Raw genomic sequence first — 26273 nt, 5'->3', positions numbered from 1 at the left:
GCCAGGTTCTAGACACCCTCAAGGGAGAAAAGTATACAGGTGCTCCTGGGTTCCAGCTAGCAGTTAAGTACGCAACGATGTAGCTAGTGTAGAGAGATGAGGGAAAGTCATTTTTGTGAGGTGAGATTTAATGAATTCAGCACACATTTCTTGAGTGTCTCCTTTGTGCCTGGCACTGTTTGAGGAGCTAGGGATATAGTGAGCAAGAGAGATAAAGGCCCTATGTTCATGCAGTTTACATTCTAGCATATTCTGGAGGGGTGTGTGTGTGTGTGTGTGTGTGTGTGTGTGTAGACAACAAGCAACAAGCAAGTAAATATCAGGTAGTGAAATGTACTATGGTAAAAACGAAAAAGATAATGTAATGAGGCTGCCTGGGGCTACTTCAGGTTGGATGCTAAGAAAGGGGCTCTCTGAGGAGATGACATTTAGATGGAGATCTGAAAGACAGGAAGAGGCTGCTATGTCCTTTCTAGGGTAGGGAATGCCAGGCGGATGGGCCATCTCATGCAAAGCTCTTATGGTGAAACCAAGCCTGGAGTATTTGAGAAAAAGAGGCAGGACGGTGGTATTTGATCCATAGTGAGCAAGGTGCACAAAGGTACAGAACACGGTCTGAGTGGTGGGCATTTAGGATAAGGAGCACGACATGACCCTAAGAGCAGAGGGAAACCTTTGGGAAGTTTTACACGGGGGGACACTTCAGGCCCGTTTAGGTGTATCGATACCACTCTGGTTGCTGAGTGGAGAATAGACTGTAGGGGCCAAAGGAGCAGAGAAAGCAGGTGGGAAGCTATGGTATTTGTTCAGGTGAGGGATGATGGCAACATGGCTAGGATTGTAGCAGTAAAGAGAGAGCGCTGGCTGGACCTGGCATATACCATGGTCGGAGGGTGTACCAGTACAACTTTCTGAGGCTGGACATGGGTGGGTTAGAGAGAGAAACCAGGGAATGCTCTTGGTTTCGGACTTTAGTAAAAGGGCAATGATGGTGGCATTTTTGAGATGGAGAAAACTGAAGAAAGAACAGATGTGTGTAGAGGGAGAGAAAACCAAGTTATGTTTGGCAATGGATTTGAGGTATACATTAGAGATCCAAGTGGATTGGATATCTGTCAAATTGGCAGCTTGGACAGATGAGTCTGGAATTCAGAGGAGGGTCAGGATTGGACATATAATTTTGAGAGACATTAGAATATAGAAGGTATTGGAAGCTATTATTAAAGAGATTGTATAAATAATACATATTATATTATGTATTAAAGATTAGGGCCATTCTAATGGTTACCAGTGTCTATGGATCTCTGGGTTGGTAGGAAGTGGAACATACATGAAAATCAGATTTAAACTGTCCATACAAGGGCCTTTCACAAAACACAATTTTATCCTGGTAGTGAATAAAGCAATACCATTGTCCTTCCATTTTCAGAAAAGGAAGTGGGGAACTCTTGCAAGGATGCAGGAAAATATTTGAAACTTAACTGGTTAACATTTAGGATGAAGATTTTCATTTCTCCATGGTATGTGGGCATAGTTCCCTGCTCCCTCCCTCAGCTCACATTCTGATGGAGCTCCCACCCAAGCCAGGCTGTGCTGAGCGTCACAGGGAGGAGAGACACCATTCTGTCCCCAGGGAACCTGGAGAACAGCATGACAGGTCCTCAGTCAAGGGTCTTAAATCAGACCTGAGGAATCTGAGTATGGAAAGTCACTTCCCTACAATGAGCAGGTGTGAATTTGTGGGAAGGGGATGATGAAAGGAGAGGCACCAATATGGATAGCTTTTCCTCGGTACACCTAACAATAGAAATGATGAAAGTAAAAACTGCTGTCTTTGGTTTTACAAACAAATCATTAAGATTTAATGCCAAAATATAGGTAGTAGAAAACAACAACACTACATTTAGAGAAACTGTGTGCACAGTTAATCAGGAAAACCTCTGTTGTGCTTTGGTCTAAGGAGGAATATTTGTTAAAAATCTGACTTGTTTTAAAATCATCCAAACTTAATCATTTGAAGAGGAAAATGACATACAAGTTCTGTATTTAATTTTGTTTATATATTTTTTCTCTCCTGTGTTGGTGGGGGAAAAAAACCTTAAGCAATAGAGGAGAAGCTCATCTCCTGACAGTTGGAGAGAAAAGATAAATGAAGCCACCATGATCAGTCCAGAGCAGTGCCTGTAGGTTACAGTGACAGGCCAGCTAGCCTTGGTCAGGCCGGCTGAGCCAGTGTGAATCGAGGTCAGTGATTATTAATCATCTGTCAAAGTCTACAGGGGTTTATCGGATAATTATAGTTATAAGTATGTTCATATCACACAAACATGTGGCAAGGCTGCAAAGGATTCAAGCCCTAACACAATCTGCAAGGACATTTTAAAAAATTATGGATAAATGCTAAATCATAAAACAAACACGTTAGAAAGAAAACCATGCCATTCATGCCTGTTTGGTCAGTCTAGAATTATTTTCTATATTGTTTATTTCCATAAACATTTGGAACCTTACAGAGCCTTTGACTACCTTCCCTCCTCCCCCCTTAATCTTCCAATGAGTTGTAAAAATAGCAAGCGTAATCATCATTTGAAATGCAAGACTAGTTATAGACTCCATCCATATGAACAGACAACCAGAATGTAATCACAGCTTACTTTATAAAACCCGTTCCTGAGCAAAAATATCTTGAGCTGTTCTGAAGAATCTACATGAACCCATACATAGATGTGCCTAAGGGACAGCGCTAAACCCCGCAAACCAATAGACGGCATTTTAAAATAAATGACTGAAGACTGTGAACAGCATCCATTTTGCTCAGTTTGGCAGCATGTAAGTTTACATGCTAGGAAACATTTCTCAACATGAATGAACTGTGAAATTGTTTCCTCCTCCCAATACTCCTTTAAATTGTATTAGATTATGTTAGCCATTTCTGCACATTGTCATACAAGCTGTCAGTGCCCCACGAGGCAGTGTGGGTGAACAATGGAAGCAAGGGCCCCAGCAACTGAGATGCTAAGTGTCCATCAGTATGTTAGGCAAAAATAGTGGGAAATATCACCTCCGTCCCCCATGCCTACCAAAGCAAGGGGAAATGGCTTTGTTGCAAATCTAGACACACAAGGGAATATGATTTGGTGAACCATGTGTATTTCAATCCCCAGATTGCAAACTTCTCAGGAAATGACTAACATTGTATCCCACCCTCCATCCAATATCAAGCATTGCTCTATGAGTGCAAGTGAACTCTTTTACTCTAAGGAAACCACTATATGAATATATGCAGAGTTTTAGCCATTTTTACCCTAGAGATAACTTTTCAAAACACAAATTTGTCTGCTTCGTGGACTGCATACTATCTTTAACTTTACTCATCAACATATAAAACTAAGAAGGTAATTACGGTACAGAAATAAAAATCTTTCCAGAAAAAAATATAAATAAAAGACTGGGGATATTGGTTATTCTGTTACATTAATAAAGCTTGGGGATATTGGTTATTTTGTTACATTAATAAGGCTAACTGAAAGTTGACTCTCTAAATATGTACATATGTGGGTATGAGTACATATAATTTACGAATCTTAGGTTCTTAGGTCTCTGGAGTAGTTGCAGATATTTCACTGAAGCTAACGTGGCCATTTCACCTCCCAAAGGGCACCATCATACTCTCCTCTTGGTGGACCTGCACACATATGTCCCCGATCCCCATCACGTTTGCATTATTTTGATCACAACAACACTTAATTCAGGAAATCTAGAGCCTTCCTGCTTCTCATGTGTTGTTCAGAGCTTCTGCACACCAAACTTTCAACAAGGTTCAGGCGAGATGCTTGTTTATCCAAGCGGGTAGACTTAGAGACTTACCTTTTTATTTCTTATTTTTTCAATAGTCATTATTAGTATCTTTTAACTTCAAAGTTTAAGTTTAAAGTTCTGTATTGTAGGGTCTAAAGCATGGGATACTATTTATAAGAAATATAATACAAATCTTAAGAAGAATCATAGCTCTCAATTTTAAATTAAATCACATGTATTACATGATTCAGTTTATCCCATTTTTATATGATGATCTATGCTGACCTCATAATTTTATCATCTTCTTTATTTATGGTCCAATAACGCCTTTCTGCCAATTCTCCAAGCTACTGGATTTATGAGCCAAGAGCTAAGCCATGTAATCTGTAGATTTTCTGAACAGCCATATAATAATTTTCTAGGAAACTGGTGGATAACCTGCTGGAAAATGGTGTTGGCAGCATTTTATTCTTTGCTTTGAAATTTGGCTTTTAATTTTCTTATGTGAAAATGTAGATTAATTTTTCATAAATGAATGAACATCTAATTGGTTAAATAAAATATGCTGTCTGTTTAGCTGGTGAATTTTCTTATATTCTATCTTTGGGAATCAAATTTTAAAAGAGATATTTAAAATCAAATACTACCACATCTAAACATTAATTAATTAATCCAATAATATGAGGTATGTTTCCTATATAGGGCAGTGTTCCCTTTAATAGTGGAACTGGTTTTCATATGGAAAGTCTATAATGAGTCTCATCAAAGTCACAAAACCATAAATCTGTAAGTGACCTCAGAGAGCTTGTAACTGAAATCGTTTCCTTTACACATGAGGGTGTTCTTATTATTAGGTCTGAACAGGTTGAGAGGCTTGTCTGAGATCATACACTGGGTTAGTGGCAGAAGTAGGATGAAAATTAGGTCCCCATTTTCCTTTTACTGAAACAAAATGCTCCACTTTCTAACATCACTTTCTATCACTTTCATTTACTCAGCTTACAAGTCGTGACTGTTATAATTTGGACCAAAGTTGGATTTCCAATTACCTTGAAAGTTTATTCATATATAGATAAAGAGTTTATTGGTCGAATCTAGATGAGCTGCAAGATTGCAAGAGACATATACGCATATCAAGAGATAACTATTTTGAAGAATGTTTAAATACCTTTTTATATACACTGAAATTACAAACTCAGTTTTCAACTCCTTATCATATTTATTTATGACAGTGACAATTCCCCCTACTAGGTAACATGCAAGAATGACCAGATCAAGTATATAGACCAGGAACATGTAGAAGAGATTACTAATAAAGAACACTTACTCTACCTATGTCAAGAATATTCTGGACCCCATTAAAAGTCCTGTAAACCATGTATGTGGTTTCCTGGTAGCCATGTTAGTTTTACATGGCTTGGTTGGTTGGCTCTTCATTGCTGATTGGACCAGAAGTGGATACTTGGCCCAAGCTAGGCCAATCACATTCTTTCTCCTGGAAAGTAGGAACTGGGATTCAGACATAGACTGTCAGCCTCAGCATGTATTTTGAAATGTAATATGTAAACTCAAGACAGCTATATGTGACTGAGAAGTAAAGAAAGCTGGTGCTTAGAAGAATTGAGCAGATAGGAAGAAGAAAACAGAGGTGGAGTGAGGATACTACCTGCCTGCCCCTCTGCTTTCTAGTTCCTAGTTTCAGATCCCTCCTGAGGCTTGGCTGCCCTTGGCTTCCAGGATACAGCCCTGTATTCTTATTTAACAAATTCCTTCTGCCTGTCTCTCTCAGGTGAGAGAGCTTGATAATGAGATGCATTTAGATAATGGGGTGCATTAGTTATTATAATAACTAATTAGATAATTAGTTATTATAATCTTATAATAACTAAGATCCTGTGGGTGGAGCCCAAGATAGACTGATTTTCAGTAAATTCTTAGTATTTAATAAACAGTAATAAAGTGATATTGACTTATACTGATAAACTAGCTTATTTAGCTATTTTTAGAAAGCCATATAATACTACATATATTTCAAAACTTGAATTCAGATTCACTTATCTCTAATGAGCCTAATATAATAAGGTTCTTCTATATTGTCAAATGACATGTGTCAATGACATTTGTGAAATAATAAAATAATTTTGAGATTATGAACTCTGAAATTATGAAAAAAGAGAATGGCCACTCGAACTCATATTAGCTATCTTGATGAATGTAAAGGCACCAGGTGATACAAAAAAAATTCATGCCTAAAATGTACTAAACTTCAAAGACCTATTAAGATGAAACACCTATGCAAATAGAATAATACTGAATAAATGAACACTTAAAGAGAGCTTGTTATGTGACAGGAACTGTCCTAAGGATTTTTCATGTATTATTAGTCCATATGATCCTCCCCAGAATACTATGAGGTAATTATTATGCCTGAATTACTTTGAATTAAATGATTTTCTCAAAGTTCCACAGCTAGTAAAAGGCAGAAGTGCTATTTAAACCTAGTTACACTATTAACCATGACACCATAGTCTGATTAAGAAAAGTAAGACATCTATAGAAAAGAACTTTGGAAGCTCTTTGGAAGTCTGGAAAACAATTTCATGAAACCAAGAAAAATGCAGTCAATTCCTAAATAATCTTAAAAAAATTTTAGCTTATTAATGATTCTTACCGGGGGTTAGAAGGAGAAGGTGGATTCATTTCTTTCTGATAGTGATGACCCTGGTTGACAGGCTGTAAAAGACAAAACATTTGTGAGGTACTAATCAGCATAATGCTCTTTACAGGTACTTTCACATGCACTCTCATTACTGTAATTTTTTCCTGAGAAACAACCTGTAGAAGGGGCTGGTTTATTTTTACAAAAAGTCGAAGGCTGTTTGGGAGACCCAGCAAGTAACAAAGTGGTATATGTAAGAAAACACAGGTTATTTTAATGGCTAGTCACTGGATTAGACAGCATCTATGGTGTAATTAAAGTTCATGTGTGGAATCCTCCTCCTTGTGGAATTTTTATACTGTTAACAAAGGTTGCTATTTCCAGATACAACAAAACAAAACAAGACATCTCCTGGAACTAATGCTGTATAGCAAGTATCAGCAATAACCCGGAGACCTGGAGATATAGAATATATATATTTATATCTCAATGTTACTAAGTTTGCAAGGATAACTTCTATTTTCTTTTTGGGTCTTCATTGCTGTGTGCAGGCTTTCTCTAGTTGTGGCGAGCGGGGGCTACTCTTCGTTGAGGTGCGCAGGCTTCTCATTGCAGTGGCTTCTCTTGTTGTGAAGCACAGGCTCTAGGTGCGTGGGCTTCAGTAGTTGTGGTGTGCAGGCTCCATAGCTGTGGCTTGTGGGCTCTAGAGCACAGGCTCGGTAGTTGTGGTACACAGGCTTAGTTGCTCCGTGGCATGTGGGATCTTCCTGGGCCAGGGATCGAACCGGTGTCCACTGACTGGCAGGCGGATTCTTAACCACTGTGCCACCAGGGAAGTCCTCTATTTTCATTATTGGAATTACACATGTAAATCTTAGGTCAAGGTGGTCATTTTCCCTGAGTGTATAATAAAGCCTCAAGCATTAATCAGAGAACTGAAAACAGTGATGCCAATACCTAACAAAAATAAGAAATCTGAATTTCCCCCTCAGCAAGAAATCTTTAAGTTACTACCTTTTTCAAAACATAGGTAAACAGCTTCATTCCATGCAAGCTTTAAACACTTGCCTCCAATGGAACTTGATGTTTTTCCTTTGTTCTATAAAGGGAGAAAATTTCATTATATCTGATAGAAATTCTCTTTTTGAATATCACCTCAAAGTATTTTTCTTATGTGGTTAACAGCCATGTAATTCTAATATGAAAATCATTTTTAACATTTTCATTTTATTACAATTTGGAATTTGGTACACATTTTTGAATTGCATTTAGAGGGCTTCTGTTACTTCCTTACCTAATGGGTTTGGCGTTAAGGTTTTCTCAGCCATAATGTGGACCCAGAGTGCTGACCCCAACTGAAGAAAAGAGTGTAGCAATGATGCCTGTACATAAAAGGCACATATTCCTTATTTTCCACATATTCCTTATTTTAATGGGTCCTAAAATATTAATGACATGGGTGATAGGAATTCTTTAAACTGTCTTCCTCTATAAATAATCTCTTGCAAGTGTTCCTTTAATTTAAATCAAACACCCTGTCTAATAATCACAGTCACTTAGCCTATCTGTGATGCCCCATGAACTTGAATGTACTCAGATACTTTGGTAATTGAACCAATATCAATGCATCACCATTTCAGTAATAAGAAAAAACAGCTGGGAGAACAGTGGAAGGAAAAACATGTCATAAGACATATTTGATCTCACTGGAGAAATAACACTTCGAGCAATTTGCAAGTGAAATTTAGTTCTATGATTTAGGCTTCATTATTTCACAGCAAAAAAGGAATTAGTAAGCAAGGGGACTAACAGGTTCTCCAGACAAACTCACAGTGGTGCAGAAATACTCCCGAAAATACATTCATTAGTATTCGTCCACAATTTCACCTGTACTCAGGCCTCTAGTGAATGGATCTCTGCCTATTTACTTTTAGAGGCATTTAAATAACTCTCTAAGCATCACAGTCCTGATATTCAGGCAAATTTCCATTTTCTTAATTTTATACTGATAACTGTATTTTATACCTGTCCCTAACCCCCTTATTCCAAATGACTTACTCCAGTCTCTGGAGAACAGAAATCGTTACAGAATCCTATTTGGTTTGTGACCGAGTTCTTACTTAGACTACATAGACTGGCCCTTTCATGTTTGCTCATGTTTATATAAAACAGATCCAATGATACAAGCAGTACAAAAGAACACTAAAATAAAAGATTCACATTCACAGTGATATTTAAGTGTTAGAAAACAGAAAAATAATCAGTGGAAACTTTTTGAAGTAGTAAGGACTGCTGACATGAATAGACAGAAAGGTAAATGAAAAAATTCAGTTAAAAATAATTGTAGGGTAGTAGAACTCGCTCTGAATATCCAATTCCTTAACTTAATTTTTACTATTGAAAACGAATTACCAAGTTTTTACCCCCAAATATTTTATTCAATAGCCAATTTAAATTGAATAATAGCAAATCATGGCAGAGCATTCTGACTCATACATGTAACTGCTATAAACTGACTTATAAACCCTAATTGCTAATGACTCTGTTGGGGGAGGATGCAAGTCTTCCTTTGAAGTGGGTACAATACAAAACTGGGTGGTCCCAGTTCCCTTTCTCTGTACATGTCTCCCAATTTCATAATCAGACTCAGGGACAGGAAGGGATATGGCAACGATGCAGCTAAAAGGCTCCTTCAAGATATTTCAGTTCCCATAACTTTGCTGTGATGCTTTCAAAGGGCAGAGCTTTCACTTCAATGATGTCATTTTGCTTTCCCAGGCCCAAATCAGAATAAATGGGAATGTGCCTAATGGCTTCTAAAAGCTCTCTGAACATGGTGGGGTGGAGGTAGGGGGAACAGATGGGCTTCTGAAGCCAGATGTCCCCATCCATGAATGGAATAGATACATTTCTGTACCTGTGCAGTAGTAAACCTATTTCTACTATTCTAGGTAGGTAACATTCCATGAAAGCACAAGTTAAAAAAATAAAATTGATTTTTTGATTTTGGAATTCAGCTGTATTTAGAGAGTTCCATAAGAAGCAGCAAAGGAATAATAACTAACTCCTACAAATAACTATGACAACAATAATAATAGCAGTAACTGATATTTATTGAGTACTTATTCTGTGTTAAAACCTTGATAGGTATTATCTCATTTGATCCTCACAGCAATTCTATGAAATGGATAGGATTAACAACTCCATCTAACAGAGGAGGAAATTCAGACACTGGGTGTTAACCTAAGGTCATGTCAGTCAGGAAATAGTGGGGCCAGAATTTGAACCCAGGCAGTCTGATTCCATAGCTTACCCTCTAAACCAGTAAGCTGTAGTGCTTAACCCAGCTCAGGGGTTCACCTAAAGTGGTGAATACCTAAGTTTCTGAATAACAAGTATGACAAACTCAGTTCAGTTAATGGCAGGAAGAAAAAGTAGTCCTGAAATACATTTATTTGATATATATAAGACTATCTCCTTGCCATAAATTAAATTAATTTGATTTCATTCCTATGACATGTCACTATATATTTAAAATTAAAGAAAATAAGTTTGCCACATTGTTAAATTTGGGACAACATAAGATATAATAGACAATACTCTAAGAATGAGAAAAGTTTATTTCATGGGGTGACTTTCATAGTCACTGAACACAGAACAACTCGCACATTTCAATATTTTCTCCTGACAGCACAGATATTACACTGACTGATATTAATTTTTGTATATTATTTCTATGGTGGTATAAAGAACAGCTGCTCATCTGATTTATCTGCAGCTTAGCACAATCAACTACTTACGTTTTTAGTTCAGGAGCATTAAAAGAAAACTCAAACCCAAAGAGAGCTAAGAAGTTAATGAATCTATAGACCAGAACAAATTAAGACCTATTACCTATAAAGAGCCTGAAATGCCAATGTATTACATATTGGACACATAGCAACCAGCAATCATCATGTAAAACACTGATATGTTGATGAGCCAAAAAATGGAACAGATCCTAGAAACTTGGGACCTTGTCCTTTTGGTGGCGCTGTTGCTATGCACTAGTGTTGGAAAAACTACACTCACATGAAATTAACTGCCACCGAGCACAAAAAGCTTTGCTTTTCCATGATCAAGCTACTAGAAATTTTGGGGTGAGGGAGAGAATTGAAGGTTAAATTAAAGGACAGGAGATAAGATAATCCTGCCACGTTAAAAGGTAAAGGCAATATTTTTCTGTTGTTACGTATAACATATGAAAATGGCAAAAATGTTGCAAGGTTAATCAAGACCATAAATAACTTGTGGAGAACCTCACCATATGCCTGTAATCCTATTAAGTGCATTTTGCCTCGTTTTTCTCCAGATATCATGCTCTGCAGTGTGCCATGTTGATGGATACATGTGAGGATTTTTTTTTTTTTTTTTTTTAACAAGCTGAGGAGTCTTATGTGCTTGATATTAGGTTATGGGAATTGTTAACTTGAAGGAATGATGGCTTTGAGGCATCTGCTGACAGGGTAGCATGCATATGAGGCATACTTTTCTTGAATCTAGGTTAGAGGTGGGACCGAGAAATAATGAATTATTGAAATAATGAGTTTATTTGTCAAGCTCTGAGGGGTCAGTCTGAATTCTAGTGGTTAAGCTCACATCAAAACAAGCACAACAGAACCTCTGCCCATTCTTACAGCTCTCAGTGGTCATTAAAAGGGAAAATATCCTAGAAATCTTTTCTGACCACTCAAGTGGCCCTTTGAGGAGAACATCTTTGGGGGAGCAGCATATTACAGTTAGTGTGAGCCTACTCTTTTAGGCACTGGGCACATGCATTCCATGTACACATTCAATTCCCACCATGCCAACACAAGGAAGGGCCTTTATTATTCCCATTTTATAGGTGATTGTGCTAGCAAATGGCAGAGCTGGGATTTGAGCCCAGGTTGGCTGATGTAGAGTCTAAATTCTTTTGGTCATCACTTGAAGCTGTTTCTATTAACAACTATTCCTCTTCCTAAAAAGAAACCACACCACACACACACACACACACACACACACACACACACCCTTCAAGACACAGTTTTATGCTACTGTCAATCAAAATCCTTCACCAAAATAAAATTCACTTAAGAATCCATTATAACTAATTCCTAGTTTTCTTCCTAAGGCTGCCTAGAGCCCAGTTTTTGAATAAATCTCATGAGGGCTACTCCTAACAGAACCCTCCAAAATTGATTACTTGTAGCCTGGTTTCCACAGAAGTTGTAAAGTATTGTTTTAATTGAATTTGGTTCTAAGTTGGAAACTGAAAAATTTGTCTGTCAAAGGCCAATGGTTTTCTCAGTAGGCTTGATTTATTTAGCAAGAGATGCCTACAAAAGCAAATTTGCTATGAGAAATATGGTTACATTTAATTACATTTTAAAATGACTAATTTATTATATCTAAACACCTTTTAAACAGTACACATTACTCTGAACTGTACAGATGCTGAGGAAAGCTGAGAAACCAAAGCTTGCAGTAAACACAATAGATTTTGCTAAAGACTGCATTTTGCTCTGTGTTGGCTTCCTGGTTTGACTGCGGTGTTTCTAAAGTCATTAGGTAAAGATGCCAAACTGAATGTGACCTGCTTAAATCTTCTTTCTAAACTACTGGTCACCAAGTCCTGCCCAGAGGGAGATTTTTTCTTTGTGTGTATATTTAATACCCATTTATCAAATCTTAAATGTAAAATATTACTAGCATCATTCAGGACTTATTTAAGCAAAGCACAGCTGATGTTTACTTTGGAATTTTGATGTAACGACCTTACTTTAGAGTAAAAAAGGAATCTTTTTTTTGTTTGTTTGTTTGTTTTTTGCAGTACACGGGCCTCTCACTGTTGTGGCCTCTCCCGTTGCGGAGCACAGGCTCCGGACACGCAGGCTCAGCGGCCATGGCTCACGGGCCCAGCCGCTCCACGGCATATGGGATATTCCCGGACTGGGGCACGAACCCGTGTCCCCTGCATTGGCAGGTGGACTCTCAACCACTGCGCCACCAGGGAAGCCCCAAAAAGGAATCTTTTAATATTATTGATTGATTTATTCAACCAACAACTAACAACCAGCAGCTACTGAGCGTGACCTCATGCCAGGCTCTGTGCTGCCTGCCAGTCCTGTGCCAGTCCTGTGTCTGCTCTGTGCCACTCCTGCCTTCAAGGGGATCACAAGCAGGCCTGAGGGATATCGCTGCTAATGGTTACCTGATTTGGTAAGTGCTATCACTGAACCTGAAGATAACGGGAACCAGAGGAGGAAGAAAACAATTCTGTGCAGGAGGGAGGGTTTCATGAAGCTGGGACATCTGAGTCGGGCCTTGGAAAACAGGAGTGTTCAGTGTAGAGAAGAGGGATGGAGGGTCTCCAGGCAGAGGAAAGGGTATGGGCAATGGCATCACTGACATGATGTGGACAAAAGGCATGACAGTGATGGGCAAGCTGAAGTGTAGCTAGAGTATGCAGTAGTGTTGTTGGGTGGGGGATGGGTAGTGATTATGAGGGAAGTAAAAATTCATTTCAAGTCCTATTCAAGGTGATGGAGAAACAAAAGCACAAAGAGGAGGTTATCTTGTTAAAGGAGAGAATTAGTTCTGCTCCTTTCAGAACTTGGAGTCCACAGCATATTGTACCACTCAAAAAAAATACGTGGGGGCTTCCCTGGTGGCGCAGTGGTTGAGAGTCCGCCTGCCGATGCAGGGGACATGGGTTCGTGCCCCGGTCCGGGAAGGTCCCACATGCCGCGGAGCGGTTGGGCCCGTGAGCCATGGCCACTGAGCCTGTGCGTCCGGAGCCTGTGCCCTGCAACGGGAGAGGCCACAACAGTGAGAGGCCCGCGTACCGCAAAAAAAAAAAAAAAATACGTGGAGTGAATTTACGTGGGACAGATAAGCTAGGTTGTGGTGAGAGGTAGCATGGAGATAATCCCGGCTCTTGTGGCAGAAAGGAAGCTGTGTCTCTCAATGAGGCCTGGAGAAGGGTTAAAGAAGGCTTTGGAGCTAAGTCTTAAGGGATAATCAGGTACAAGGATATGTGCAGAGTGCCCTTAGGGAACCGGGGTTAAAGGATGGAGTGAAAGGTGGGGAGCAGTGAGAGATGTGCCTGGAAGGGGGGCAGGTCTCAGATCACGGGGGGCCCTGTAGGCCAGGCTAAAGAGCCAATGGGGAGTTATGAAAGGACTTCATGCAGGGAAGAGATCAGATCAGATCTGGGCTTTAGAAAGATAACTAGTGTGAATAATAATGACAACTAATCTTAATTTATTAATTGCTTATTATATCTCAGATACAGTGCCAAGTGCTTTACAAGGTCACACAGCTTGGATTTGAACCTTGGCTATTTGACTTCAGAGTCGATGCTTCTAACCATCAGGCTACAGTGCTTAGACTGGAGGTACCTTAGTATTAGGAAACTGCTGAAGGGAGTTGGATAAGAAATGAAACGCCAGGGCTATGGTATTAGATAGGGAGGGTTAAGATGTAAAAAGGAGAGAGGATTCTCAGGATTTGGAGACCAACTCGGTATGGGAAATGAAGGAGTGGGAGAAGTGGAGATGTCTTCTAAATTTCTTGTTGAAGTGTCAGTGTGGAGGATCAGCATGGAGGATGGTGCTATCACTGTGATACAAGAAAAGCAGGATATCACTGTGATAAAGTTATGTCTTCTTTCATTTCTTCTTTTTCACTGTCCTGGTACAACTTCTAAAGTCATGAGCTCCCAGAAACACCATAGTGGTTCTTGTAAATTGCTCTATTTAAACTCTATATGAGCAACAAGATGCAGCGTTCATTAAGGAATGCACTTTTCCATTTGGTGATAGTTCCAACATTGAAAATAGACTGAATTTGATGTAATAATAAACATATCTTATGAATACCAAAGGTAGGTTTTTCAATTATTTTCTCTGTCTAAAAAAATAAACTGTTTTCAATTTCTCATTTGGTCAAATAGAGGCGTTATTAAGTTCATTACCAATGGTTATTTTTGGCTGTGTACTTTTAGAGCAAAGTAGTCATCATGCATGAGGACTTCAGTCCTTCCCAGAACAGGACAGTGATGAGGACATGGTACCCAGGGCAACCAAGAGTTCAGCCTTTTCAGTCTTAAATAATCATTTCTCAGCTTGCCCTTTGTAACGTTGGGTCTCTGAGCTACTTCATGACAGAATGACCTTGTTCAGGAGGCCACTGTTCTCTTTCTTACTTTTGGTTTAAATGACTGCTAAGAAATATTTTATAAGAAAGGAATATTTCAGTTCCACTGTAAACTGCATTGGCAAAAATCTGCAACTTACTCTTATGTTCTTAGCCCTGGCTATAAGAATACTCTGAGTAACTAGCACACAGGGGTATTTTTGCTGGGTGGGTAGATACTCTTTGGGACCAAGGCTGCTTGAGGTGTTATGTATGCTTGATCATTCAGTTTAATGAAAGCACAACTAAATAAGGCAAGAGAAACCTGGAGAGTGGGCAAGGTGGGAAAAAAGAACCCTGAGGAAAAATTAATATCATTTTCCCCCCCACATCTACTTAGAACCAATTTGAATTCCTCCTCCATGAAGACTTGTAAGTTTTCTCCAAAGCAGAAATCTCAACTTCTGCTAGATATTGGTAGCACTCATTTGACAATTAAGTCACAGATCAAGAAGTCACCATATCATGGTGTTTAGAAGCTTAGAATTGAGAGTCATGCCAAACTAGTTCTGTGTCACTTTACTCAAGAGCCTCAATTTTCTCATCTGGAAATGGGAACTCAATAGTGCTTACCACATAGGATAGCAGTAAGGAGTAAGTTAGAAACACAAGGCTCAGTGTCAGGGCCTCTGAGATTTCTAACATCTACAAAGAAGTTGGAGATCCGGAAAAAAAATTTAAAATAGAAAAAGAAAACTGAAAAATTGATATTTAACTAAATACTTAAAACATAACATATCCACCATCAACTACACTTAAACTCAACCTTTATGTAATTTTATATAAGCATGAATCAAAGTTGCACCATTTTATATTTCCTTTCAAAAATTGTCCGGTAAAAAAGTTATATTTACTGTTGGATGAAAAGTGCATTTTAATATGTTTGATCTGATGTTGAATGTAGCATTATAAGTAAATGTTCCTTCGGCCTATGGAGATCTTAAAATGTTTTTAAGTGCTTAAAGAAATGGTAGCTCTAATTACCATTATTATAATAATGATTTTATTATTCTGTCTCATGACATTTCTTACGTTGCACAGGACTGTTCCGTGGATGTTTCTGCTTTGTCTTTCCAATTAAACCATACGATCCTTGAGGATCATAGAGGAGAATGGACTGAGTCAAGACACTGGGCTTTGCTCTGGGCTCTACCACTGACCAGGTATGGAAGCTTGAGCCCAGAATTTAGTTTCTTCACCTGAAAAACAGGAAGACTTTGGTCTGCTTCAGGCTGTCTGCTGGTCTATAGAGAGAATGATGGGCCATATTGGAAAGGGCTTTAACTGTATGAACATATAGGAAAATACAAGCTGCTGAAGCATGTGCAGTGCCTATCATGGCCCTTAGGCACAGGGAGGAGTCAGCATAAATCCGGTGACTTGAACAGAAGGTTCTTTGCTGCTGCCATATACGAACCAATACTTCATATATCTATAGTCTCCTCCTTTCTGTTCGTTCATTTAACAGACACTTCTTTAACAAGTGTTGAGCCTGCTTTACGTGCCAGAGCTTGTGCTAGGAGGTGGGGATACAATGAGATACCCAGAGTCTACAGTAAAATTATTCTTTTTCTTTCAGTGTATGGTTTTATGTATCACCACACAATGAACATACCTTATCTGAAGGTAAATAAGACGATTTAAGACAAGACAATGCCCCCAGACTTAAAACACTATTTCAGAATAGATTTCATAGGAGTGTCCTCATTTGGCCCTAGTTTTCCCAGGCAAGGCTGGGCTTTGTGACAAAGGCAGTAAACAAAGACGCAAAACCCTGGACTCACGGGTGGCAGGCAGGAGTTCCAGGTGGTTGTGTCATCGCTGCTGGTACTTATGCTGACATTACAGTTGTCAACCTGGGATGCGCTCAGGCCATGGGGAGCCCCAGTGTCCTCCATTTCTTCGTTCTGTTGCCGCCGTAGGCTTGCTAGCATTTGCAACTCGGATTCACTCATCTGGCTGGGTTGATAGTTTCTCCAGTCATATTCCTGACCAAGAGAGAAGAAAGTGACACAGCAAAGGGTCACTTGGCCTTTCTTAATTTTATGGGCTACCAGTAAATGCTACTCTACAGCCTTAACCCCTTCAATGGCTTCCGATGGACAGAGGCCCAGATCCTTAATATGCCTTTATATGATGCCTATGCCAGCTGCCTCGCCTTGTCTTTTCCTCCTGACGTGTCAGCCACACTTCATTTAGGTCCTCAGAATCATCGAACTCATGTTTGTCTTGGTGCCCGTGCACATGCTAGTTCCCCATGTGCTAATTCCTAGGTATCCTTTAGGGCCCAAATTATGTGTCACTTCCTTAGAAAAGCTTTTTCTGACAACCCCAAACTGGATCAGTTCCTCCACATTATGTGCTCTCACCGAATCTTAGAGTGTTCATTTTTAGCGCTATCACAATTGCAGTTATGTAACTGCTTTTGGAGTCTACAGGTAGTCTATGAGTGCTACAAAGGCAAGCACCATGACTGTCTTACTGTATTTCTCACATCTGGTGCCCAACCAGTATTCGAGGATTGACTAAATAAACAAAAATTCAAAGCAGTTTCTAAAAAAGAAAAATAACTTTCCATAAAAAAGTCCAGTTTACAAGAGAATTGATCATTTTCATCAGTGTGAACATTATGAGCAAATAACTTCAACTTACAGTAAGATTGAGAATGACTAATGCTGTTAAAAGCCATCAAATAAAATATGAACTGAAGATAAAAACATGTAAGGTCTGAAAGCCAGAAAGACCTTGGAGCTACCATAAACACTTATACTCACACGGACTTCACTTAATGTGTAATCTGTCAAGACTACTACTACAAATCTTTAGAGGCTAGTATAAATATTATTTCAATGTACAGGGAAGAAACTGGCATACGGAATTTTCAAGCCCTTTCCTTTCTCTCTGGCTTAAACCAAATTTGGTAGCTAACATTAACTTCAACATTGCTGAAATGTTAGCATCACATATGAATGAGCAGTGTGATTTACATCCAGGACTGGCATAGAACGTGAAAACAATCTCGAAATATTTTGGTACATCTAGAATCAGTGATTATGCTCAAAAAGTTTTTTTCCATGACATACTAGAATTTTTAAGATTTTCAAATCTCTACACTTATTTTCTTGGAAGATCCTTTGAGATGGCTACTGCCTTCTTTTCTGCCTCACAGGGATGTAAAAAGTTAAGAAAATATAATTTGGACAAAAAATTCTTGGTGTTTCTATGACATTAAAAGCTTTTTAATAAAGCATAATCATCATCATAACTTGGGGGTTATGAAAGCTTGCGATCTAATAATGTGATGTGGAGATTTCCTGGAAAGTTGCCAGTGGAAACTCACTTAAATTCTTACAGTTCATGGCTCCAGCAGCTTGGCACCCTGAGAAATCATGCAATCTCTAATAAGAGATTTCATGAGTATTTAATATGCTTTGAGAGTTCTTGGGACAAAACCGATATCACAAGAAGAAAAACAAAGTTTATATTCCAATGAAAAACACTTTAAAAAAGAAGAAAAGACAAATAATTTAAATTCCAAAGAAATAGGGGAGCAATAAACAAAAGATGCTCAACATCACTGTCATTAGAAAAAATAAATCAACATGACAATGAGGTAACATTCACATCCACTGGGACTGTTATAATACAAAAGATAGACAGTAATAAGTGCTGGAGAGGATGTGGAGAAACTGTAATCCTCATACACCACTGGCTGTGAATATGAAATGGTGCAGCCACTTTGGAAAACAGTTTGGTGGTTCCTCAAAATGTTAAACATGGGCCATGTGGCCCAACGATTCACTTGTAGGGATGTATCCAAAAGAACTGACAATATATGTGCATACAAAAACTTACACACAAATGTTCATAGCAGCATTGTTCATAACAGCCCCAAAGTGGAAACAACCAAATGTCCATCAACTGATGAATGGATTTTAGTTTATCCATACAATGGAGTATTAGTGGCCATAAAGATACATGCTACAACATGGATGAACCTTGAAAACATTATGCTAAGTGAAAGCAGCCTGAAGCAAAAGGTCACAGATTGTATGATTTCATTTATGTGAAATATACAAAAAAGGCAAATATATAGAGATAGAGGAGAGACAGGTGATTGCCCAGGGACTGGGGAAAGAGGGAATGGGGAGTGATCTCTAATGGGTATGGGGTTTCTCTCTGGGGTGATGTAAATGTTCTGAAATTAGGCTGTGGTGGTGGTTATAGAATGTTGTGAATATACTAAAAACTCCTGAACTTTATGGTACATGAATTATACCTCAATTAAAAAAAAGTAGTTCAGTAATCAGATGTGAAAACAAGACTAGCCATTTGACTTTGGGATCAATAGTAAACATGTGACTTGCTGTCCTTCACTTCAGTTTTTCTGTCAAGAAATGGAACTAAACATTCCAACGTGTCACATAGGTATGTTATTTGGCTTTCATTGACAATACATGCTTTTACAAGGAAAAAGGAAATTTTATTTTCAAAATTTTTCTTAAGAATAAAGCTTTTATATGTACTTAGTATGATTAATTCAGCCATTTGATTTGTTTATTTAATCCACAAGCCTATACTGTGCCTGGGGTACAACCCTAGGTGCTAAGACAGAAAAACAAGAGAGAATGCTGCAGTGGCTAAGCCACACATATCTGAGTCCAGGCCCTGGTTTCATCATTTACCAGCTGTATGTGATTGGGCAAATCACCTAATCTCTCTGTGCCTTAGTTTCTTAATCTATAAAATGGAACCATAGTGTATACCTCATGGGATTTTTGGTGGACTAAAATAATGTATATCAAATGCTTAGCATAGTACCTGACAAACAGCTATACTAAGTGTCTCCAAACTTAACGATTTGTGCCTTTATCAGAACGTGTTTGAGTGTGTACCTTCCAATATATGTTTATTTATAAAATTAAACAAATGTACAACTATATTAAAATAGTATGTATGGTATAAAACATACACACACACAAAAAATAGAAATGAAAATGGTTGAGCTTAAAAAAATAAATGGCAATAGTGTGAAGCTCAGCTGATTCTTTTTGATACACCTCTTCTGGGGTGAGTACATCCCTCTTAGGACACCTCTGGGTTGGCAATCAATACATATGCTCCCTGTTATTATTATTCTTTCCTCTCATTTTCTTTGGCCCCTTTCATCCATTCTGTACTATGCTAGGAGCTGGGAGTATAAAGAAAATGAGACACATCTCTGTCCTCATGGAGCTCAGTCTAGAAAGGGAGACCTAACAGGTATTATAAGTTGGGGTATTATAATGGATCATGATCAATACTACAAGGGATATGACTAAGATGCAACTGCCTAGTAGAATTAGAAAAAGCCTCACAGAAGTCTAAGGTGGCATGTGATAGTAATTAAATTTGTTAACAAATGGAATGAGTGGCCTTCATAGGGAGTGAACTCCCTCTGCCACCAGAGGTATTGAAGCAGAGGGTGGGGAAGTAAATACTTGTCTGGAATATTGCAGTAATCTGCAGTGGTGGAAATGGATTGTTCATTCCTTAATTTATCCCACAAATACTTACTGAGACCTTTTTATGTGCTAGAAACTGGTGGTGCTAACTTTGCTTAAAACACTATATTTCCATGATTTTATTTGATACAACAGTTAAATGTATTCTGACAACACCCTGGAAGGGGCAGCCAAAAGTGAGCGGAAAGAAAGAAGCAACTTTCTCCAGGGTCATGAATAGGGCAACTGGTGGCAGAGAGAGGTAATTAACTTAGTCCCTAGATACATTCTTGATTTGCAATCTCTTAAACCATTTCAAAATCACCAGAAAGGCTAAATCATTTATTAATTTTTTTAAAAAAGAAGGCTTGCAATAAAGTCTTCACATTAAAGTAGACCCAGCACAAGAAGTCATCTAACTAAATTATGCAACTCCTGAGAGGCAAAGTGTTTTATGTAATCCTATCTCTTAAAGGCTCAAACTGTTATGTATAACCCAATTTTGCCTCAAAATATCCTTGTAGGAAAGAGGGGAGACATTATCCATCAGTTTTGTTTTAGGAGCAAGATAATGGGCTCAAGGCTATATAATTCAGCTGTGCTCAGACTCCCAGGCAAGTCTTTCCCTTATAAAGCATTCAAGCCATTTGTTTCATTGATGTTTTTTCAGACAGTTTTGGGAGCCTAAGACAGTGAAGTTACAAAGACAAGTATGATGTGGCCCCTGCTTTCACAGGCCTTACAATCTAGGAGGGCAATTAAGAGTTCTAAAGAAATGAATATACAATAAGGTAACATATACTGAGGTATAGTATTAATAATCACACAGAGCTTTGATAATGATTAAAAGGAAAACTGATAACTCCAGCAAAATGATAAAACACAACAAACAAAAATAATCTTTCAACTTGATGCCCTTCACCTAATCCGTGTTCTCAAAGATTTTAAGACAGAACAGCTTAATTGATCAAATATCTGCCTATAGAATTTTGTGAGCCTCAGATAAGACCCAATTCTACTGAACTGCAGGTGACACAAGACTGAGTTTACAATGGTGGTGTAGAGGCAAAGTGAGACACTGCCACCAGTTAACAGATGAGATAACGAACCTCCTTCTATTTTAATATGGTTGGGAGAGTAACAGAATTGAGAGAAAACTGGGTCGTTATTCTCATTCTGGAGCCTATAAAAATCTTCGAGACTCTTTCTGAATCAGGTTTGCATTGTGACAGTGCCTGGTACCTAGGGCATAGGAGACATCATGTTGTAAAAACTCTTAATAAAAGTTCTAACAATCAATTTCCAGCTCTTTGTATTCCTTTAAGTTACACCAAGACTCAAAAGGTGCTACTACTAAAAAAGGGATAGTGGCTCTTATAACAGAAGGCAACGTGAGAAAAGGGAGATATACCAAATAGTCTGGCATTTCAAAAAAGAGAGAGGTCACTTCTTGTAGGATCAGGCAAGGCTTCATGGAGGAGATGTTCTTTAAGCCGGGCCTTGAAGGATAGGAAGGGTGATATGGAAGCATATTCTAAGAATCAGGCAGGAAAACATGGGGCAAGTTAGAAGTATGGAACATATATTCATAGAAAGCATTATTTACTTATACATACTGTTTTAGAAATGAAATTTGTAATACTGTTCCAAAGTAACAAGAATGAAAATACCTAGAATTTAACCTAAATCTTATAAGACCAGATGGCTTCCACTTCCTTGCCCAAGACTTGTTAAAGAATATAGCATTCTACCAAAAGACATAATTTTAATAGCTTCCAAATGGAAACTACCCAAATGCCCATCAACAGTAGGATAAATAAATGGTGTGAGAGTCACACAGTAGGACACTATATTGAAATGACTGATATATTGAATCTTACAAATGAAATGCTGAGTGAGAGAACCCAGACACAAGAGACCATACACTGGTAAAACTAGTCTTGGCAGGTAGGGGGTGGTTGTGAGGGCATAGTGACAGAAAAGGATAGTGACAGGGAGGGAGCACAATGGGGCTTCTGGGGTGCTGGCATCGTTTTCTTTCTTGATTCAGATGATGGTCACATGTGTTTGTTCAGTTTGTGAAAATCCATCTAAGTATATGTTTATGATATGCACACTTCTCTGTGGCCAACAAGAGCAAAGAAGTCTAAGAGTCAAAGAGAGATTTCCTAGGAAGTGATTAGTCATTAATCATTGGCACCTTACTGTGGACTGTCTTAATGGGGGAAAAAAAGCAGTTTGTAAATATGGCTGGGAGTCAGTATCATGGTAGTTTCAAACTTGTATTTATTATTAAGAGTTTTAAAGATGTAATTAGGAAGTTTTGTGAGTGTTTTTGAACTCCAACACGACAGCAAGAAAAGTGGAAGTCCATTTTCCAAAACTAATTTTAAACTTTAATTGGCATTTTAATTTGAAGATTAATCTCCTCCCTATTGCTATTTGCAGACAGTGTTTAATTCCTAAATTGACATTTTTAATACGAATAGCTCATGGTAAATTAGTGTTCTAGAGCATCTCTTTTCCAACTAGCACTCCTTGAAGACTTTTTTCAAGTTCTTGAGCTACTTACCCACACAAGAATTTGCTCTGATTCATTGGGAACACAGGCCCACTAACAATAGGAATGAAGAGAAGACAGAAACCACAAACATGAGCTCTACGTGACACATACTTGAGCTCATAACTCATTCACAATTACACGGTAGCTTTCAGCATGTCTTCACCACACAAAGAGATAAATCAAAACTTAAAGACCAAGCCACAGTACAACTTGAAAACCTTTGCTAAATTTAAGAGATGCTACGTCAACTTGCACAGCATAAATTAAGAGTCAGGCTATTCAAAAGAACCAACAGGTCAGAATCTAGATCATGTTTTATGTTAAAAGTGTTCACGTGGACATAGGCTTAACCAGACCCAATGTTGCCTCTGAAATGTCTGTCACAAACATTTCAGCATGTGACCTGGAGACACTTCACAACCCTTGACTCAATCCGTACTTCATTATTCATGAATAATAATCTCTCAAAATGTCTCAGGTAAAGAATTGTTGGCTAATTAAATCCAATAGTGGCAAAATTCCTTGCAAAGCGATAGCTATCTATCTTATGTGGCTCTCTCTTTCTTGGCACGAAAAGATTTAAAGAAAAAGATCTTTATATTTATGTGCTATATTTGTATAGAGTACTCTTTTAATCCATGACCTAAAAAGAAATATACTTCCATACATTTTGCCTTGGTAGTCAGCTTGCTAATTTTCAGAAAGAATTATCTGACAAACGTAGCTGATCTCTTATTAACCTTAAAGTGAGCTGATAAACAATTTGTAATTTTCCAGCATCTGTCTTCTGAGTTTAAGAATAATAGACTAGAAGGAATCTAGTAAAACCAAATTGAACAGGTTTTATATTATACTCAAGGATATGCCATCTACAAGGTGAAGTGTAGCCTTATACATGGGACAAGCACAGTAGCCATTCAATAAGTGGTAGTTTAAAATATTATTTAAAGAACCAGGAGGAAAACAATTACTGATACTGCTTACAGAGATGAAAATAGCAGAGGCAAGCCAACTGATGCTTCTGGAGTGGGAAGATGATAACTTTTAAGTAAGTTTGAACTGTTTAGAATATAAAACTGGTTGTAAAACATTAACAACAGATATACCAACATCTGTGCATGCTTCTGCACATTAAAATACTGCAAAGCTTCAAGTGGCAATAGAAGTTACATTGCCACATAATCACATAATTTTTTCAGTGGTCTTTAACTAAGGGTGATGGGCCAGTGTGGTGCAAGGTACACAGGCTTTTCTGGCCAGATCTCCTGGGTTTGATACTCTGCCTTGTCACTTATATGTGAACAAGCTAAACCTCTCTCCTTCCTTATCTTTCAAAAAAGTAAGGCTTCTCGTGAGGGGTGAAAATGGAGACTGGAGATAGTATGGGACACCTTGTAGAGGGCCTGGCACATGGCAAGTACTCCAAATACTTAAAAGCCACAAACAAGGTTCTTAATCAAAGACCTCAATCTCAATGTGTTTAGAAAATAGCCTAGTACCTCTTACATAAAGAAGGAAAATGACAAATTTGACTTGCTCCTCTTTAAAATTAGGAAGAACAAGACATCAAAGAAGATGGATTTCTTCCATAAACATTTGATTAGTAGGATGCTAACCTTAGCATTGGAATACTGGAGAACTGACAATGAAACGCCACAGTGTGTTGGTTAAACCACTAACGTATTTTCATTGATTCATACTTCTGATAGTCTCTTAATTTTTGTCAAGACTTTCTAGCTACAATTTCTGAAACTTCTGAGAATTTGAAACTGCTCCTCTTCATCAGAGTAACTGGCATATTGTTTGCATAACTAACTACTCAGAAATGGAGATATCAAAATGTCCTAATAACTCTTGCAATTCCATATCATCACTTGGATTTAATTTAATTTAATTAATTAATTTATTATTTTTTTTGCGGTACACGGGCCTCTCACTGTTGTGGCCTCTCCTGTTGCGGAGCACAGGCTCCGGACGCGCAGGCTCAGCGGCCATGGCTCACGGGCCCAGCTGCTCCGCAGCATGTGGGATCTTCCCGGACTGGGGCACGAACCCGCGTCCCCTGCATCGGCAGGCAGACTCTTAACCACTGCGCCACCAGGGAAGCCCCATCATCTGGATTTTAAACCACAATTCCATTTAAATTATTTTAACATACATCTATTCTAGACCATTTTGCCTTGGTGGATAACTAAATTAGACACTAGATACAAAGAAAGTGAAAGAAACAAACCACCCTGTAGTATCAGCAGCAGTTCAGACAGAAAAATATTCAGAAAGAAGGCAGAGGGCTAGGAGTGAGTTCCACCTGGGAAATTTCTATGCCTAATTCAAATACTTTTACTGGTGACACAAATGTTATTTAATCACCAAGTTCTATAGCTTCAGCAATATACCCAGCAGTGCACTGACAGATAAGACTGAGATAATGACCTTGTTTTTTCAGAGACAAGGAAAGAGTGCAGTTTCAACAAAATATCAAATATCAGACTCTTTTTCCAAAGACTCTTAATTGGCAGGGATGTCCAATTTAATAAATGAAATATTCTTCCCATGGTTAACAGTGTGGTTTATGAAATGCTGTCAGTCCTGCCCAAGTTCAATTCACTCCATCAATCATGAAGCTACACACCTACAGTTTAGTTCTGGGAACATGGCAAGTACATCGAGGGTGGTCTCTGAGGAATGACTGGAGAGACATCACATCCTGCTTCTAAATATTTTTCTCTCTTCAGTGTATCCTTGAAAAAATATCAACATGTTACCTGGAAGAAGTGACCCATTAATTCACTCTCTCTTTTTTTTTTTTTTGCGGTACGCAGGCCTCTCACTGTTGTGGCCTCTCCCGTTGCGGAGCACAGGCTCCGGACGCGCAGGCTCAGCGGCCATGGCTCACGGGCCCAGCTGCTCCGCGGAAGCATATGGGATCCTCCCAGACCGGGGCACGAGCCCATGTCCCCTGCATCGGCAGGCGGACTCCCAACCACTGTACCACCAGGGAAGCCCTAATTTACTCTTACGTTAACACTGGATTCAATGATAAGCAGAGGACAAGAAGCATATATAGTTATCACTTATTGAACAATCTCAATAATTAGTTTCTAGAATTTGATTGAAATTGAAAGGTTTGTTTTAGAATGCCAGGCATACTGGTTTACAATTCTAACTACTCATAAATAAGTACAAGAAAATATCCTGTTGGACTATGGGATGCTAGTTCTACGTGTACTATCTCATTGAATACTCACAACAAACCTATGGAATAAGTATTGTTATTTTCTCCAAGTTTACATATGACATAACCAAGGCTCAAAGAGGTTAAGAAATGTGTCCATGGTCACATAAGTAAAAAGAAGCGAAGCTAGGACTCAAATCAGGTCTGTCTGATTTGAGCTGGTGCTCTGAACCACGGTGCCCACTGCTCCTGACTTCTCAGTTCCGAAGAATGAAAATGTGGATAGACATGACACAGGGCCCTGTTTGGGGAAGGCCTTGAGGGCAGCAAAGGGAAGGATCAGGGCAGCATGAGGTCGGTGGGCATCTGTGGTGGAAG

General features: G+C 38.6%; 1 protein-coding gene across 6 annotated transcripts in view; it reads right to left on the bottom strand.

Annotated features, from left to right (window-relative positions):
* CFAP20DC (CFAP20 domain containing) overlaps positions 1-26273 on the bottom strand; it is a 281035-nt gene that overhangs the window by 42925 nt on the left and 211837 nt on the right. For all 6 annotated transcript variants that reach the window (XM_081247110.1, XM_081247103.1, XM_081247108.1 and 3 more), the window contains 2 exons: positions 16459-16662; positions 6470-6531 (listed from right to left, as the gene is read on the bottom strand). In XM_081247110.1, the coding sequence (XP_081103236.1) occupies positions 6470-6531; positions 16459-16662 (266 nt within the window). The remainder of the gene's footprint in view (positions 1-6469; positions 6532-16458; positions 16663-26273) is intronic.

The sequence above is a fragment of the Mesoplodon bidens genome, assembly GCF_964165515.1.
Source record: "Mesoplodon bidens genome assembly, chromosome: 10".
In the NCBI taxonomy this organism is placed as follows: Eukaryota; Metazoa; Chordata; class Mammalia; order Artiodactyla; family Ziphiidae; genus Mesoplodon; species Mesoplodon bidens.
Note: the sequence above shows the minus strand (reverse complement) of the source record. Positions and strands in the feature narration are given on the sequence as shown.